This window comes from Coregonus clupeaformis, chromosome 20, assembly GCF_020615455.1.
Source record: "Coregonus clupeaformis isolate EN_2021a chromosome 20, ASM2061545v1, whole genome shotgun sequence".
Taxonomy (NCBI): domain Eukaryota; kingdom Metazoa; phylum Chordata; class Actinopteri; order Salmoniformes; family Salmonidae; genus Coregonus; species Coregonus clupeaformis.
In genome coordinates, this window is record NC_059211.1 from 45027633 (window position 1) to 45044472 (window position 16840).

The following is a 16840-nucleotide window of genomic DNA, read 5'->3' on the forward strand; positions in this document are numbered from 1 at the left end:
CAGCGCGTGAGTTTTTCAGTTTGGGGAAGTTAATTTTCACCATAACAATGCACCTTTATAATAAAAGCATTACATGCATAATTGCATTTGTGGTCACTTTTGATAATGGTGTTTTCCGCTAACGGAACATTTGCGCTTATAGCCTACGACCATGTGATCATTGCTGCGCTTATAATGTGAAGAAATAGCCTAATGGTTTATCAACATTTTAAGCTAAACGTTCTGATCTGTTGCATCAGCCACATTGCGTAAAAATGTTTTTTTGATGGTAGTGGTTGTACTAATTTGGGATCTATCGCATCCCACAACTGTCCCAGACTATGTTTGGAATATGTATTTCTTGCATATAATAGGTCGACTTTTGTACTATGAGGGATAGTAGATTGACATAGGTTAGTGCTTTTGCTGTTCGTTAGGCCTACTCAGCTTGTTGGCTGACGAAAAGTAAATGTGGACACTTCTTCCAATATCTTCAATATGCACCTCGGAATTGGATAAGGACGCGCACAGTTGCGTCCCCGATGTGTCTGTCTTCACTTGTAGCCTATGAGAAATACCCGATCACGTGATGGATAGCCTTGTGAGTGAGAGGTGATTCGGAGCGTGCAGCACTCAGGGAGAAGTGCACAACGGCCACTGGCCGCAAAAGGCATGGATTTTCTTAGGGTGCATTAAGGCCACATGAAGGGGATGCCGCCGTGAAATTCTAGGCATTATCAAGTGCTTGTCAAATTGTGAATGAGTGAATGATGTAGTGTGTACAGCCTGCGCAAAAAACAAAGCAGAGCTCATGCCTTTTCAAGTGACTTTTTTCAAATCATCATTAGTCGCAGCCTTACAATGTATTAAACATCTAAACATATAGCCCAACGTTTGTAGTTCAACTAAAGTTACATGAATAACTCTAAATTAATACCTATTTCTTTGATAACCGCTCAACACAGAATAGCCGCATGTGCGCACTCCCTCAAATCATTTGGAGAAAATATCCTTTCTATTTTATTCAGCTTTGTTCAATTGTATTCTTCATACTATAAAATAATGCCACGGAATTCTAAGCAAATCTTGTCTGCTAAATGAACTAGTGTAGCCCCAGCCATTTGGCATAGCCAGATCAGGACCTAACATAAGGACAACTCAGAGTATGCTATTCTGTACTTCTGAAATATACATTTTCTTCATATCATGCTTCTTTACGACCTGTCTAAAATAAATAATGCATTTATTGTGAAGGTGTAGGCTATATTACATGGATTTATTAGACTTTTTAAAATGTAGATGTTCTAAAGGTCTGCATCAGTGGCTTGAAGGCTATATGTGGAAGCCAGGAGATGCTAAATGTGTTTATGTTAATTAACGGTCAATTGCCGTGAAACCGACGTGACCTCCACTGCCCTACATGTGACCGACCAATAGTTTACAAGGCTTCTTCTCTCTAAGCTGAGACCTTGAAACGGACATATCCCTTTCATTCTCAAAACAAGGTTCTGGGCATACTGCCAAATTGCAGGAACTGATAGTTAGGATTCCTACCAGGCACATTCAATCAGTCACTTGCGTGTACACAGAAATTGGTTATTAGAAAAGCATGAAAATAGAACACATAAATTGGTTATTAGAAAAGCACAAACATTACATTTTCCATCACACACCTTAATTACATAAGTATTCAGACTCCTTTGCTATGAGACTTGAAATTGAGCTCAGGTGCATCCTGTTTCCATTGATCATCCTTGAGATGTTTCTACAACTTGATTGGAGTCCACCTGTTGTAAATTCAATTGATTGGACATGACTTGGAAAGGCACACACCTGTCTAAATAAGGTCCCACAGTTGACAGTGCATGTCAGAGCAAAAACCAAGCCATGAGGTCAAAGGAATTGTCCGTAGAGCTCCGAGACAGGGTTGTGTCGAGGCACAGATCTGGGGAACTGTGTCGAGGCACAGATCTGGGGAACTGTACGAAAACATTTCTGCAGCATTGAAGGTCCCCAAGAACACAATGGCCTCCATCATTCTTAAATGGAAGAAGTTTGGAACCACCAAGACTCTTCCTAGAGTTGGCCGCCCGGCCATACTGACCAATCGGGGGAGAAGTGCTCTCGGGGACAATGACCCCAAGCATACAACCAAAGCAATTCTGGAAAGGCTTCAGAACAAGAATGTGAAAATCCTTCAGTGGCCCAGCCAAAACTCAGACTTGAATCCTATTGAAAATCTGTGGGAAAACTTTACTGTTCACTGCCGCTCCAAATCTAACTTAATTGAGCTTGAGAAAATCTGCAAGGAAGAATGGGAGAAAATCCCTAAATCCAGATGTGCAAAGCTGATACAGACATACCCAAGACGATTCAAACTGTATTCGCTGCCAATGGTTCTTCTACAAAGTATTGACTCAGGGATATTTCTGTATTTCTTCTTCAATAAATGTGCAACAATTTCTAAAAACATGTTTTCACTTTGTCATTATGGGGTATTGTGTATTTGGTGAGAATTATATATTTAATCCATTTTGAATTCAGGCTATAACACAACAAAATGTGGAATAAGTCAAGGGGTATTAATACTTTTTGAAGGCACTGTAGTTAACTCTTGGTCCACAATATGGCAGAGGATATAAAGCCATAATACATGTTTTTTCAGCAGCAGACTATGATCGATGATGTCAAAAGAAGCACTCAAGTCTAACAAAACAGCTCCCACAATCTTCTTATAATCCATTCTTTCAGACAATCATCAGTCATTTGTCTTAGTGCTGTCCATGTTGAGTGCCATTTCATAAAAGCGTGCTCAAAGTCTGTTGTTAATTTGTTTACTGTGAAATAGTATTGTATCTGGTAAAACACAATTTTTTCCAAAGGTTTACTAAGTGTTGGTAGCAGGCTGAATGATCGGCTGTTTGAACCAGTAAAGGGAACTTTGCTATTCTTGGGTAAAGGTATGACTTTTGCTTCTCTCCAGGTCTGAGGGCAGACTTTCCTGTAGGCTTAGATTTGTATTTGTATTTATTATGGATCCCCATTAGCTGCTGCCAAGGTAGCAGCTACTCTTCCTTAAGACAGCTATTTTAAAAACATTTAAATACATTTACAACAGATTTCACAACATATTAAGTGTGTGCCCTCAGGACCCTACTCTACTACCACATACTGTATCTACAACACAAAATCCATCAAATCAAATCACGTTTTATTTGTCACATACACGTGTTTAGCAGATGTTATAGCGGGTGTAGCGAAATGCTTGTGCTTCTAGCTCTGACAGTGCAGTAATAACTAACAATTTCACAACATATACCCAATACACACAAAAAAGTAAGGAATGGGATTTAAGAAATATACATATATGGACACGCAATGACAGAGCGGCATGGACTAAGATACAGTAGAATATTATAGAATAGAATACAGTATATACACATATGAGATGAGTAGTGCAAGATATGTAAACATTATTAAAGTGACTAGTGTTCCATTTCTTAAAGTGGCCAGTGATTTCAATAGGCAGCAGCAGCCTCTAATGTGCTAGTGATGGCTATTTAACAGTCTGATGGCCTTGAGATAGAAGCTGTTTTTCATTCTCTCGATCCCAGCTTTCATGCACCTGTACTGACCTCACCTTCTGGATGATAGCGGGGTGAACAGGGAGTGGCTCGGATGGTTGATGTCCTTGATCTTTTTGGCCTTCCTGTGACATCGGGTGCTGTAGGTGTCTTGGAGGGCGGGTAGTTTGCCCCCTGTAATGCGTTCGGCAGACCGCACCACCCTCTGGAGAGCCCTGCGGTTGTGGGTGGTGCAGTTGCTGTACCAGGCGGTGATACAGCCCGACAGGATGTTCTCAATTGTGCATCTGTAAAAGGTTGTGAGGGTTTTAGGTGATAAGCCACATTTCTTCAGCCTCCTGAGTTTGAAGAGGCTCTGTTGCACCTTCTTCACCACACTTTCTGCATGGGTGGATCATTTCAGTTTGTCGGTGATGTGTACGCCAAGGAACTTGAAGCTTTCCACCTTCTCCACTGCGGTCCCGTCGATGTGGATAGGGGGGTGCACCCTCTGCTGTTTCCTGAAGTCCACAATCATCTCCTTTGTTTTGTTGACGTTGAGGGAGAGGTTATTTTCCTGGCACCACACTCCCAGAGCCCTCACCTCCTCCCTGTAGGTGGTCTCGTCATTGTTGGTAATCAAGCCTACTACTGTTGTATCGTCTGCAAACTTGATGATTGAGTTGGAGGCATGCTTGGCCACGCAGTCATGGGTGAACAGGGAGTACAGGAGGGGGCTGAACACGCACCCTTGTGGGGCCCCAGTGTTGAGGATCAGCGAAGTGGAGATGTTGTTTCCTACCTTCACCACCTGGGTGCGGCCCGTCAGGAAGTCCAGGACCCAGTTGCACAGGGCGGGGTTCAGACCCAGGGCCTCGAGCTTAATGATGAGCTTGGAGGGTACTATGGTGTTGAATGCTGAGCTATAGTCAATGAACAGCATTCTTACATAGGTATTCCTCTTGTTCAGATGGGATAGGGCAGTGTGCAGTGTGATGGCAATTGCATCGTCTGTGGATCTATTGGGGCGGTAAGCAAATGGAAGTGGGTCTAGGGTGACAGGTAAGGTAGAGGTGATATGATCCTTGACTAGTCTCTCAAAGCACTTCATGATGACAGAGGTGAGTGCTACAGGGCGATAGTCATTTAGTTCAGTTACCTTTGCTTTCTTGGGTACAGGAACAATGTTGGCCCTCTTGAAGCATGTGGGAACAGCAGACTGGGAAAGGGAGAGATTGAATATGTCCATGAACACACCAGCCAGCTGGTCTGCGCATGCTCTGAGGACGTGGCTAGGGATGCAGTCTGGGCCGGCAGCCTTGCGGGGGTTAACATGCTTAAATGTCTTAATCACATCGGCCATGGAGAAGGAGAGGCCACAGTCCTTGGTAGTGGGCCTCGTCAGTGGCACTGTGTTATCCTCAAAGCGGGTGAAGAAGGTGTTTAGCTTGTCTGGAAGCGAGACGTCGGTGTCGGCGACGTGGCTGGTTTTCTTTTTGTAGTCCGTGATTGTCTGTAGACCCTGCCACATACGTCTCGTGTCTGAGCCGTTGAATTGCGACTCCACTTTGTCTCTATACTGATGTTTTACCAGTTTAATTGCCTTGCGGAGTGAGTACCTACACTGTTTGTATTCTGCCATATTCCCAATCACCTTGCCATGGTTGAATGCGGTGGATTGCGCTTTCAGATTTGCGGAAATGCTGCCGTCTATCCACGGGTTCTGGTTAGGGTAGGTTTTAATAGTCACAGTGGGCACAACATCACCTATACACTTCCTAATAAACTCAGTCACTGTTTCAGTGGATATGTCTAAATTATTTTCAGAAGCTACCCGGAACATATCCCAGTCCGCGTGATCAAAACAATCTTGAAGCGTGGATTCCGATTGGTCAGACCAGCGTTGAATAGTCCTTAGCACGGGTACTTCCTGTTTGAGTTTCTGCCTATAGGAAGGGAGAAGCAAAATGGAGTCGTGGTCAGATTTGCCGAAAGGAAGGCGGGGGAGGGCCTTATAACCATCCTGGAAGTTTGAATAGCAATGGTCGAGGATTTTAGCAGCGCGAGTACAACAGTTGCTTTGTTAAAATCCCCGGCTACAATAAATGCAGCCTCAGGATATGTGGTTTCCAGTTTGCATAAGGTCCAGTGAAGTTATTTGAGGGCCGTCGTGGTATCGGCTTGAGGGGGGATATACACGGCCGTGACTATAACCGAAGAAAATTATCTTGGGAGATAATACGGTCGGCATTTGGTTGTGAGATATTCTAGGTTGGGTGAACAGAAGGACTCGAGTTCCTCTATGTTACTACAATTACACCACGAGTCGTTAATCATGAAACACACACCTCCGCCCTTCTGCTTCCCGGAGAGATATTTATTCCTGTCTGCGCGATGAACTGAGAAAATGGGGCTGGACCGATTCCAACAGAATATCCCAAGAGAGCCATGTTTCCGTGAAACAGAGTATGTTACAGGCCTTGATGTCTCTCTGGAAAGAAATCCTTGCCCGTAGTCCGTTGACTTTGTTAACCAAAGATTGAACATTAGCGAGTAGAATACTTGGAAGCGGTGGGTGGTATGTCGGACCAGCAGGCCGCTCCGAGTGCCTCTCCTCCGCTGGCGATGTTTTGGGTCAGCCGCTGGAATCAGTTCAGTTGCCCTGGGGAGAGCAAACAAAGGATCTGCTTCGGGAAAGTCGTATTCCTGGTCGTAATGCTGGTGAGTTACCGCTGCTCTGATATCCAATAGTTGTTCCCGGCTGTATTTAATGATGCAAAACACTTTCTGAGCTAATAATGTAAAAAATAATACATAAAAAAACAAAATACTGCAAAGTTTCCTAAGAGCTAGTCGCGAGGCTGCCATCTTCGTCGGCGCCAGGATCCTGGAGTGACCATCACCGTGTGTGTGTGTGTGTGTGTGTGTGTGTGTGTGTGTGTAGTGCGTATGTTTTCGTGTGTTTGTATGCATATGTCTGTGCCTATGTTTGTGTTGCTTCACAGTCCCTGCTGTTCCATAAGGTATATTTTTTATCTGTTTTTTAAATCAAATTTTACTGCTTGCATGAGTTACTTGATGTGGAATAGAGTTCCATGTAGTCATGGCTCTATGTAGTCTGTTCTGGACTTGGGGACTGTGAAGAGACATCTGGTGGCATGTCTTGTGGGGTATGCATGGGTGTCCGAGCTGTGTGCCATTAGTTCAAACAGACAGCTTGGTGCATTCAACATGTCAATACTTCTCACAAACACAAGTAGTGATGAAGTCAATCTCTCCTCCACTTTGAGCCAGGAGAGATTGACATGCATATTATTAATGTTAGCTCTCTGTGTACATCAAGGGCCAGCCGTGCTGCCCTGTTCTGAGCCAATTGCAATTTTCCAAAGTCCCTTTTTGTGGCACCTGACCACATGACTGAACAGTAGTCCAGGTGTGACAAAAATAGGCCCTGTAGGACCTGCCTTGTTGATAATGCTGTTAAGAATGCAGAGCAGCGATTTATTATAGACAGACTTCTCCCCTTCCTAGCTACTGTTGTATCAATATGTTTTGACCATGACAGTTTACAATCCAGGGTTACTCCAAGCAGTTTAGTCTCCTCAACTTGCTTGTATAGTTTAGTCGCATGATTTCTCAATTTACAGTACATTTGCCAATCGCCAGACTTATTTTCCATTCCCTTTGCCTCTCAACCATACAATTTTTCAATTCCTCATCAATCCATGGGGATTTAGCAGTTTTTACAGTCAGTTTCTTAATGGGTGCATGCTTTTTAGTAACTGGAAGAAGCAATTTTATAAATGCATCAAGTGCGGCATCTGGTTGCTCCACAACAGACTTCAACATAGGAATCACTACAGAACCACTTGTATGATCTCTTATACACATTTTTAGGCCCAGCCTTTAGAACTTTGGCTTTTCTAGATATGGCTACTATATTATGATCACTACATCCGATCGGTGTGGATACTGCTTTAGAGCAGATTTCTTCCGCATTAGTAAAGATGTGATTAATACACGTTAATTTCTTTCCTGTGCTGTTTGCATATACCCTGGTAGGTTGACTAATTACCTGAACCAGATTGTAGGCACTGGTTACAGTTTGAAGCTTTTTCTTGAGTGGACAGCTTGATAGAAACCAGTCAATATTTTGGTCACCCAGAAAATATACCTTGGTTAATATCACATACACCATCAAGCATTTCACACAAGCACTACATGACCAAAAGTATGTGGACACCTGCTTGTCGAACATCTCATTCCAAAATCATGGAATTTGGTCACCCCCTTTGCTGCTATAACATTCTCCACTCTTCTGGGAAGGCTTTCCACTAGATGTTGGAACATTGCTGCGGTGACTTGCTTCCATTCAACCACAAAAGCATTAGTGAGGTTGGGCAATAAGGCCTGGCTCTCAGTCAGCGTTCCAATTCATCCCAAAGGTGTTAGATGTGGTTGAGGTCAGGGCTCTGTGCAGGCCATTCATGTTCTTTCACTACAATCTCGACAAACCATTTCTGTATGAACCTCGCTTTGTGCACGGGAAACAGGAAAGGGCCTTTCCCCAAACTGTTGCCACAAATTTGGAAGCACAGAATCGTCTAGAATGTCATTGTATGCTGTAGCGTTAAGATTTCCCTTCACTGAAAAACAGCCCCAGACTATTATTCCTCCTCCACCAAACTTTACAGTTGGCACTATGCATTCGGCAGGTAGAATTCTCCTGGCATCCGTCAAACCCAGATTCGTCCGTCGGACTGTCAGATGGTGAAGTGTGATTCCTCACTCCAGAGAACGCATTTCCACTGCTCCAGACTCCAATAGCGGCGAGCTTTACACCACTCCAGCTGATGCTTGGCATTGCGCATGGTAATCTTAGGCTTGTTTGCGGCTGCTCGGCCATGGAAACCCATTTCATGAAGCTCCTGACTAACAGTTATTTTGCTGACCTTGCTTCCAGAGGCAGTTTGGAACTCGGTAGTAAGTGTTGCAACCGAGGACCGACGATTTTTACGCACTTCAGCACTCGGCAGTCCCGTTCTGTGAGCTTCTGTGGCCTACCACTTCGCGGCTGAGCCGTTGTTTCTCCTAGACATTTCCACTTCACAATAACAGCACTTTCAGTTGACCGGGGCAGCTCTAGCAGGGCATAAATTTGATGAACTAACTTCTTGGAAAGATGGCATCCTAAGACGGTGCCACGTTGAAAGTCACTGAGCTCTTCAGTAAGGCCATTCTACTGCCAATGTTTGTCTATGGAGATTGCATGGCTGTGTGTTCAATTTTATACACCTGTCAGCAACATGTGTGGCTGAAATAGCCGAATCCACTAATTTGAAGGGGTGTCCACATACTTTTGTATATATAGTGTATTATCCAGATACTGACTGTTAGCACTTGGTGGTCTATAGCAACTTCCCACAATAATAGGATTTAGGTGAGGCAGGTGAACCTGTAGCCATATCACTTCAACAGCATTTGACAAAGTCAATAACTGTTTGTCATGCCATACTTGAGCTCTCCTTTGTTTACCTCTTCAGAACAGGTTGTGTCAGGGTTGATACAGTATTTGCCAATCACTGAAGAATGTCATAAAGAAAGTGTACCTACCTACAGCCGTAAGTTCTGTCTGTCTCTTCAGTGTCTCTGTTAAAGTGTCAGGTGTGTTATGGTTAAAGAGGCTGACAATTCTAATTAAAGTCTAATCCAAGTGTTCATTTACTCTTGGGCCTCCTGTTTGTGTCAGCTCCCAATTCTATTAGGTGTCTGACAGAAAAAGGGCATTGTCTGCCCCAGGAGCAATGAGGTGCCTGCAGTTTTCCATAGTTGTCTGTGTGTCTGGCTATACCTCTCACAAACCGGTAATGAAGAATAGAAGCACCAATTATATTTTTGGGCAATCAATTAGATGCCGATTACATGTTCATTGTGTTTCACAATCAACATGTAATCGGGTGCTGTAGAATTATTTAAGATACTCTTTGAAGAGGTAGGGTTTCAGATGTTTTTGGAAGTTTGGCAGGGACTCTGCTGTCCTAGTTTCAGGAGGAAGCTGGTTCCACCATTGGGGTGTCAGGACAGAGAAGAGCTTTGCCTGGGCAGAGCGGGAGCTGCCCTCTCATAGTGGTGGGAGAGCCAAGAGACCAGAGGTGGCAGAATGGATTGTAGGATTGTAACTACATGTGAACCATTTTATGTTATTCTGCTATTGTTTTTTGTTGTCGTTTTTTTCTCTTTCCACCAGTATGTCATCTTTTTATTTTAAAGCCTATAGTTTTGACTGATGCTGGAAATGAGTGCAAGCCATTGAACAAAAATATAAATGCAACATGCAACATTTTCAAAGATTTTACTGAGTTACAGTTCATATAAGGAAATCAGTCAATTGAAATAAATACATTAGGCCATAATCTATGGATTTCACTTGACTGGGCAGGGGTGCAGCCATTGGTGGGCCTTGGAGGGCGTAGACCCAGCCAATCAGAATGAGTTTTCCCCACAAAAGGGCTTTATTACAGACAGAAATACTCCTCAGCACTTGCCCGTTCATGTCACCGGCCATAGACCAGTGCGCCGCGGTTCAGTTTAATCGAATGCTGTCACTGGCTCGCTTGAGGATCTCATAGTTTTCTCTTATTGGTCGGCTCCAGCGTCGCCACCGGGAGTGTGTATAAAAGGCATCATAATCTCTCATGAAGTGCAAATCCATCTCTGGTCTCTGGGGTGCAGAGCAGCCAGCCAGCCAGCCTAGGTCTTCAAACAGTGTGAGATCCAGAGGAGGCGGGAGAAAACACCTGTTACGGAAGAATCAAGTCGACAAAGCAGCCTCCACGTCTTCAGTAAGTGTATTAAGCTGAATTCAACAGGTATCTAAAATTTTATATTTGTCTCACTCAAGGGCGAGTACTGAAATATATTCGGTCACGGGAGAGCATAGGCTACGCCTATGGTAGCCTACGAACTTATTATTTTCACTTGTTGCACTTTATTTTCGTATTATGATAGGCTAATATAAACTTCTACATTATTGACTTCTTTAATAAAGTGACGTTCTTACGATGGTAGCCTACACCAAGTTTTGCTAAAATCTAAGGAAATCCGTCTTCATTCTCAAAGTTATTATAAATTCAAGATTGTGCAAATTCATCACAGACCAGACCTGCTAGCATTTTGTCTGTATCTTCCATCTCTTATCAACATGAACTGACCACAAAATTCAACAACTCTAGCCAAAACATCATATAGGATTCCAGTAGAAAATATCATATTATAATCCCCCCAAAAATCCTATCAGATTTTGGAACCTACCCTATAGGATTGTATAGGATCCTATAGGAATCCAATAGGGCTGGTTTCAAAATCTGATAGGTTTTTCTTTTGGGTTACATTTTTTCAAATTGTATTTTAAAGGAGATCTGAGTTATTTAATTGTATTTTTTTTTTTGACAGGACAGATGTAAGTACAGATAGGGAGACGGATATAGAAGTGGTTAAGGGCGCAGACAGTTGGCCGAGCCGGGGCTCAAACCTCTGTCGCCGAGGGGGCAAATGTGGTCCGGAGCTTAGACCGCTACACCAGACTCCAGCACACTGATAGGATTTTTCTATTAGATTCTTGTATATAAAATCCTATAGGATAGAATCTTATAGGAGTCCAATAGGACTGGTTCCAAAATCTGCTAGGATTTTTCTATTGGATTCTAATTGGATCCTTGTATTGGAATCCTATTCATTTTGTTGATGGGAATTGTATAGATATTTACATTACAATCTAAAGGATTTATCCTCAACTTGGCTATACACTATAGTTAACCTGGCTGCTTAACATATGGAGCACCCACCCTCCAAACATCTTAGACAATTAGGGCGGGAGCCTAGTGGTTAAGAGTGTTGGCCAGTAACCGAAAGGTCGCTGGTTTGAATCCCTGAGGCGACTAGGTGAAAAATCTGTTGATGTTCCCTAGTCGCTCTGGATAAGAGCGTCTGCTAAATGACTTAAATGTAATTACCTATTAAGGTGGACACGAACTATATTAACTTCATAAGCAGCCAATATTGCCACCTGAGATGGTGACCCTATAGTGGGGAACCGCTGGCAATTTCCCCTCTACCCAGTAGCTATCTCATGCAGCCCCATTCGCCCATGTTCCAAGTAAACATCTGCGTCACACATTTAAGTTATTGTGCCAACTGCAACAACAATAGCTGTGAAACCTACTTTGATTGTCTGCAAGATTGTTTAAATTTGTGTCAAAAAGGTGTGCTATTTGGCGTTACAGCCAAACAGCATAAAGCTAGATTAACAATTTGATATAATCTAAATGTGACACAAGTCGTCTTTTTTTTTTTCAATACATATTTCAGGTGTGCCAAGAGTTCACTAGCTGCGCATTGGTAATTACATCCAGGAGGGAGATAGGGAAGATGGGGAGGGAGCACCGTCTAGGGATGGAGGGAGAGTGGGGGGGAGGGGGTACGACCCTGGAGGGGAGGGACAGGTAGGGAGGGCGAGGGGGTGGTACAACCCTGGGAGGGAAGGAGTTGGGAGGGTGGGGGTCTCTATCTTTTTATTTTCCTCTCCCTATCCCAACATAAAGAGGGTAAAAGGAACATTCTCTTTTTTGTATGCATAGCTGACTATTATATATTAAATGAAGGAAATGCTCATATCTTTGTGTTACTGTACCAAATGTTTTATTTAGCTTCTGTAAAGATGCTGTGCATTCTAAGGGGAACCCCCCCAAATATTGTGTTGTTGTAACATTGTATATATACTGAACAAAAATATAAACGCAACATGTAAAGTGTTGGTCTCATGGGCTGAAATAAAAGATCCCCAAAATTTTCCATATGCACAGAAAGCTTATTTCTCTCAAATTTTGTGCACAAATTTGTTTACATCCCTGTTAGTGAGCATTTCTCCTTTGCCAAGATCATCCATCCACCTGACAGGTGTGGCATATCAAGAAGCTGATTAAACAGCATGATCATTACACAGGTGCATCTTGTGCTGGGGACAATAAAAGGCCACTCTAAAATGTGCAGTTTTGTCACACACTACAATGCCACAGATGTCTCAAGTTTTTAGGGAATGTGCAATTGGCATGCTGACTACAGGAATGTCCACCAGAGCTGTTGCCAGAGAATTGAATGTTTATTTCTCTACCATAAGCCCCCCAGGCCCACCCATGGCTGCGCCCCTGCCCAGTCATGTGAAATCCATAGATTAGGGCCTAATTAATTGATTTCAATTGACAGATTTTCTTATAAGAACTGTAACTCAGAATTGTTGTATGTTGCGTTTATATTTTTGTTCACTATAGTATTGTGTGTCATATTGTAATGTCTAATTCAAAGACAAGAAGTTGTATAAATAAGAATCAAATCAAATAACCCAAGTGCTTTGTTGAAAAAGGTGAACTGTACTGGTGGTCATACTGCAAATTAACTTGCAACCTTGGCTCATTCCCATATTGTGGTGGTGAATAAAACTGAAATGAATATAGAACTTGTTGTTTCCAAACAATGAAAATGTTGTAATTGATGTTGTATTGTAATTACTAATCCTATAGGATTTTTTGACTAAGGAATTGAAGTTAACCGAATAAATAGAATATAATACCCTATGGCTGTTGAAGTGGATCTCAATTGTGTGCTAGTGTTTATTTTGGTGTCACATTTTTAAACAAACCAAATGAAATCAAAACAAAATTAACTGTGGTTCTAAGATGAGTCAATGTAATCTAGGCTACATTTGTTATTCTGACTAATGTAGACTTTATTATTCCACAGTAGCAATTTGCTACAGCATGTTGGCATAATATAGGTTACTTACTGCAACCTAGACAACATGTGAATGTACTGTATGAGTAAATGTACAGTAAGTGTTTTCTTTGCCTTTGTAAATCAATCATGTCCTACGTACCTCTTATTTGGGCTGCACAAATTATTTCTTTATTCAACAGCTCTATCATAAATAATTATAAACTGGGTGGTTCGAGCCCTGAATGCTGATTGGCTGAAAGCCGTGGTATATCAGACCGTATACCACATTTATTTTTACTCATCTAATTATGTTGGTAACCAGTTTATAATAGCATTAAGGCACCTCTGGGATTTATTGGACATATACCACACCCCATCGGTCCTTATTGCTTAAATATAAACTTGACACATTGGGGTCCATTTACTTGTTTTTCTAGTTTTTAGATTCAGTAAACCATTTCTGGCACATATATAGTAACAGTTGCAATGTGATTTTTTCAGTGTATTAATTAATGTATTTCACACCAATATCTGCTGCCTTGTTTGTGCTTTTGCCTGCAGACAGAGAAACACCCCCGTATCCCACCTAGTGAAGCCAAGTGGGACCATGTGGGTTCTGGACAAGATCCGTGGGTCGGTAGAGACCACTGTGCTCCGGCGGGGGGAGAACGGGGACAAGGAGGGCAATACTCCAGCCTACAGCAACGTCCTCACCCCTGATAAGATCCCTGACTTCTTCATTCCCCCCAAGCTGGTCTCCTGCCCCCCAGAGCCTGAGACCCTGGACGTCGTCAAGCCCAAGGAGGGACTTTGGCCCTCGGCCTCTGAGCAGACCATTGGCAGTAAGAAGATCAGCAGCCCTCGAAGTCCTCGTCTGGTCGTCAAGCTGGCTGGGGACACCAAGAACCTGCTGATGGCCGCCAACCGTCACATCATCCAGATAGAGAGCGCTGATGATGTGGTGGCAGGGGACACCAATGCTGACCCTCAGTCTCAGACCGCTATGTCACTGCCCTACGTCCCCAAGACCCAGACCTCCTATGGTTTTGCCACTCTGATGGAGAGCCCCCACACCCGCCGCAAGGAGTCCCTGTTCCACTGTGACCAGACCAGCCCCCTGACCTCCCCCAACTGCCAGAGAAAGGGGAAGAGCAGCGTCAGCGAGGGCAACCACCTCAACCCCCCTGACTTCAACGCCTCTCACAACCCGTACCGCTACTTTAGCGGAGGGGAGAGTGACACCTGTTCCTCGGCTGAGTCCTCTCCCTTCAACTCCCCGCTGCTCTCCCGCTCTGCCTCGCTGCTCAAGATCTTCACACATGAGACACAGGCCAAGGTGGTGAAGGCCAAGAGGAAGTTTGCCCGCCACAGCTCCTTGTCCACAGACGAGTGCAGCTCGGCAGAGCCCAGTCCCAACGTGCCGCGGCGTCTCCACTCCCCTTCCCTCCACGGCAGTGGGCCGTCGGACCGGGAGCACCGGGAGCACACCATTAACCTGCACAATGGCGGCAGGGTGAGGCTAAGCGCTGACTACGATGCCGGCACGGCCCGCCTGCGCATCCGTGTTCTGGCTGCCGAAGAGCTCTACGACAAGATGTACGACATCAAGAGCATCAACTGCTGCGTGTCACTGTACCTGAACCCTGGCAAGCTGCAGAAACAGAGGAGCACTATCATCAAGAACAGCCGAAATCCTGTGTTCAATGAGGACTTCTTCTTTGACGCTGTGACCTCAGTGCAGGTGAAGAACCTGGCAGTGAAGATCAAGGTGGTGAATAAGGGCACCAGCCTGAAGAGAGACACTCTGCTAGGGGAGAGAGAGATTCCTCTGGGGAAGCTGATCCATGACCTCTAGATTTGTCCTGGAGATATAGAACAGAACTCTGACTGACACTGAATGAGACTAATGGAAGAGATATAACTGGGGTTAGATGTTTGCTTGGTGCTCCACAGAGAACTGTCTGAAAGGAGCAGTTCATTTACAGGTCACTGACTGTTTGGTCTGGTCTAGCAGCTCATCTCTTAGCTGGTCACCTCCCCAACATTCTGTTCCCTGAGCCTGCAGCCCAACTTCCAGATCATGTGGTGGACAATCAAATATGGCACAGGTCAAAAGACACCTGCACATTTGAGTGACTCACTTTTTGTACTCTCATGATCTCGACGTTGTATGTTGCATGGTTGTAACTTAATGTGACTCATCCGCAGACGATTCAGTGTTTATTCAGTTCAGCACTACAACGCTTTTATGGATCAGTAGGTCTACAATAACCTGATGTGCAAATTATCCTTTGATCCTGATTGTTGTTGCCATCTACAGTACTACTGGAGGGAGGGCCAATCTGTGATGTGACCACAATGTCCCAAACCTGGAGGATAGAGATCAGACATCACTGTATGAATCCTCTTCCGCTTTGCATGAATATGTAAATGCAGTGATACATTATCAGTTTGTACTTCCGTTTCGTAACACCCACAAACCATAGAGAGAGAGAGAATGCATGTCATTTTAAAGAGTGTTTACCAAGTGGTTGAACATGATTTTCTACATAAATGTGGTATTTGTATGAGACATATGACAGTATGGTGTATGTGTGAATTTGTTATCAAGATACAACATTATGACTTGTTTGTTAATTGTCAATTATGTACTGCTCTCTGCTGGAGAGTGAATGATTGGCAGCCCCCTGTTTGAACCTCGACTATACAAAATAGCTCTCTACAAAACCATTGCTTTGCCCCAAGCTTATACTTTATATAACTAATTGCTGTATGTGTGATAATGTTGTTATTGTGAAAAATCAGTATGATACTATACAATTATTAGTTTGTGCATGTTCATGCTATCTATATACCTGCTGTATATGGGAGTGTGCTCACTGAGTTGTAACCAATCCCTTTTTTGGCTTACATCAGCATAACTAAGAAACATAAATATTGTCAGTAGATTTGATAAAACTTCATTGTAGTAGACAGGGTCAAAATGTAAGTGCTTTTATGATGTAAATTCAATTAAGTCAAAAAGTGGGTAGTGTATTTTGGGGATTGCCGAACAAGGCCTATTTTTTTGTAATTGATTGTCTTTTCTAGTTTCTCATATATACACTACCAGTCAAAAGTTTTAGAACACCTACTCATTCAAGGGTTTTTCTTAATTTTTTACTATTTTCTACATTGAAGAATAATAGTGAAGACATCAAAACTATGAAATAACACATGGAATCATGTAGTAACCAAAAAAGTGTTAAACAAATCAAAATATATTTTTTATTTGAGATTCTTTAAATAGCCACCCTTTGCCTTGCTGACAGCTTTGCACACTCTTGGCATTCTCTCAACCAGCTTCACCTGTAATGCTTTTCCAACAGTCTTGAAGGAGTTCCCACATATGCTGAGCACTTGTTGGCTGCGTTTCCTTCACTCTGCGGTCCGACTCATCCCAAACGGGTTGAGGTCGGGGGATTGTGGAGGCCAGGTCATCTGATGCAGCACTCCAAAGGGTGGCTATTTGGTTACTACATGATTCCATA

The 16840-nt window shown here is 43.3% G+C and overlaps 1 protein-coding gene across 2 annotated transcripts; it reads left to right on the plus strand.

Annotated features, from left to right (window-relative positions):
- Positions 1-10235: 10235 nt before the first annotated feature.
- LOC121533499 (C2 calcium-dependent domain-containing protein 4C-like) lies at positions 10236-16467 on the plus strand. Of its 2 annotated transcripts, none has more exons than XM_041839487.2 (2): positions 10236-10411; positions 13872-16467. In XM_041839487.2, exon 2 carries the CDS (start codon positions 13918-13920, stop codon positions 15163-15165), a length of 1248 nt encoding a protein of 415 aa, XP_041695421.1. In that variant the 5' UTR covers positions 10236-10411; positions 13872-13917; the 3' UTR covers positions 15166-16467. The 2 variants fall into 2 exon arrangements, with proteins under 2 accessions (XP_041695421.1, XP_041695420.1); XM_041839486.2 differs by having other exon boundaries at positions 10236-10384.
- Positions 16468-16840: the final 373 nt, after the last annotated feature.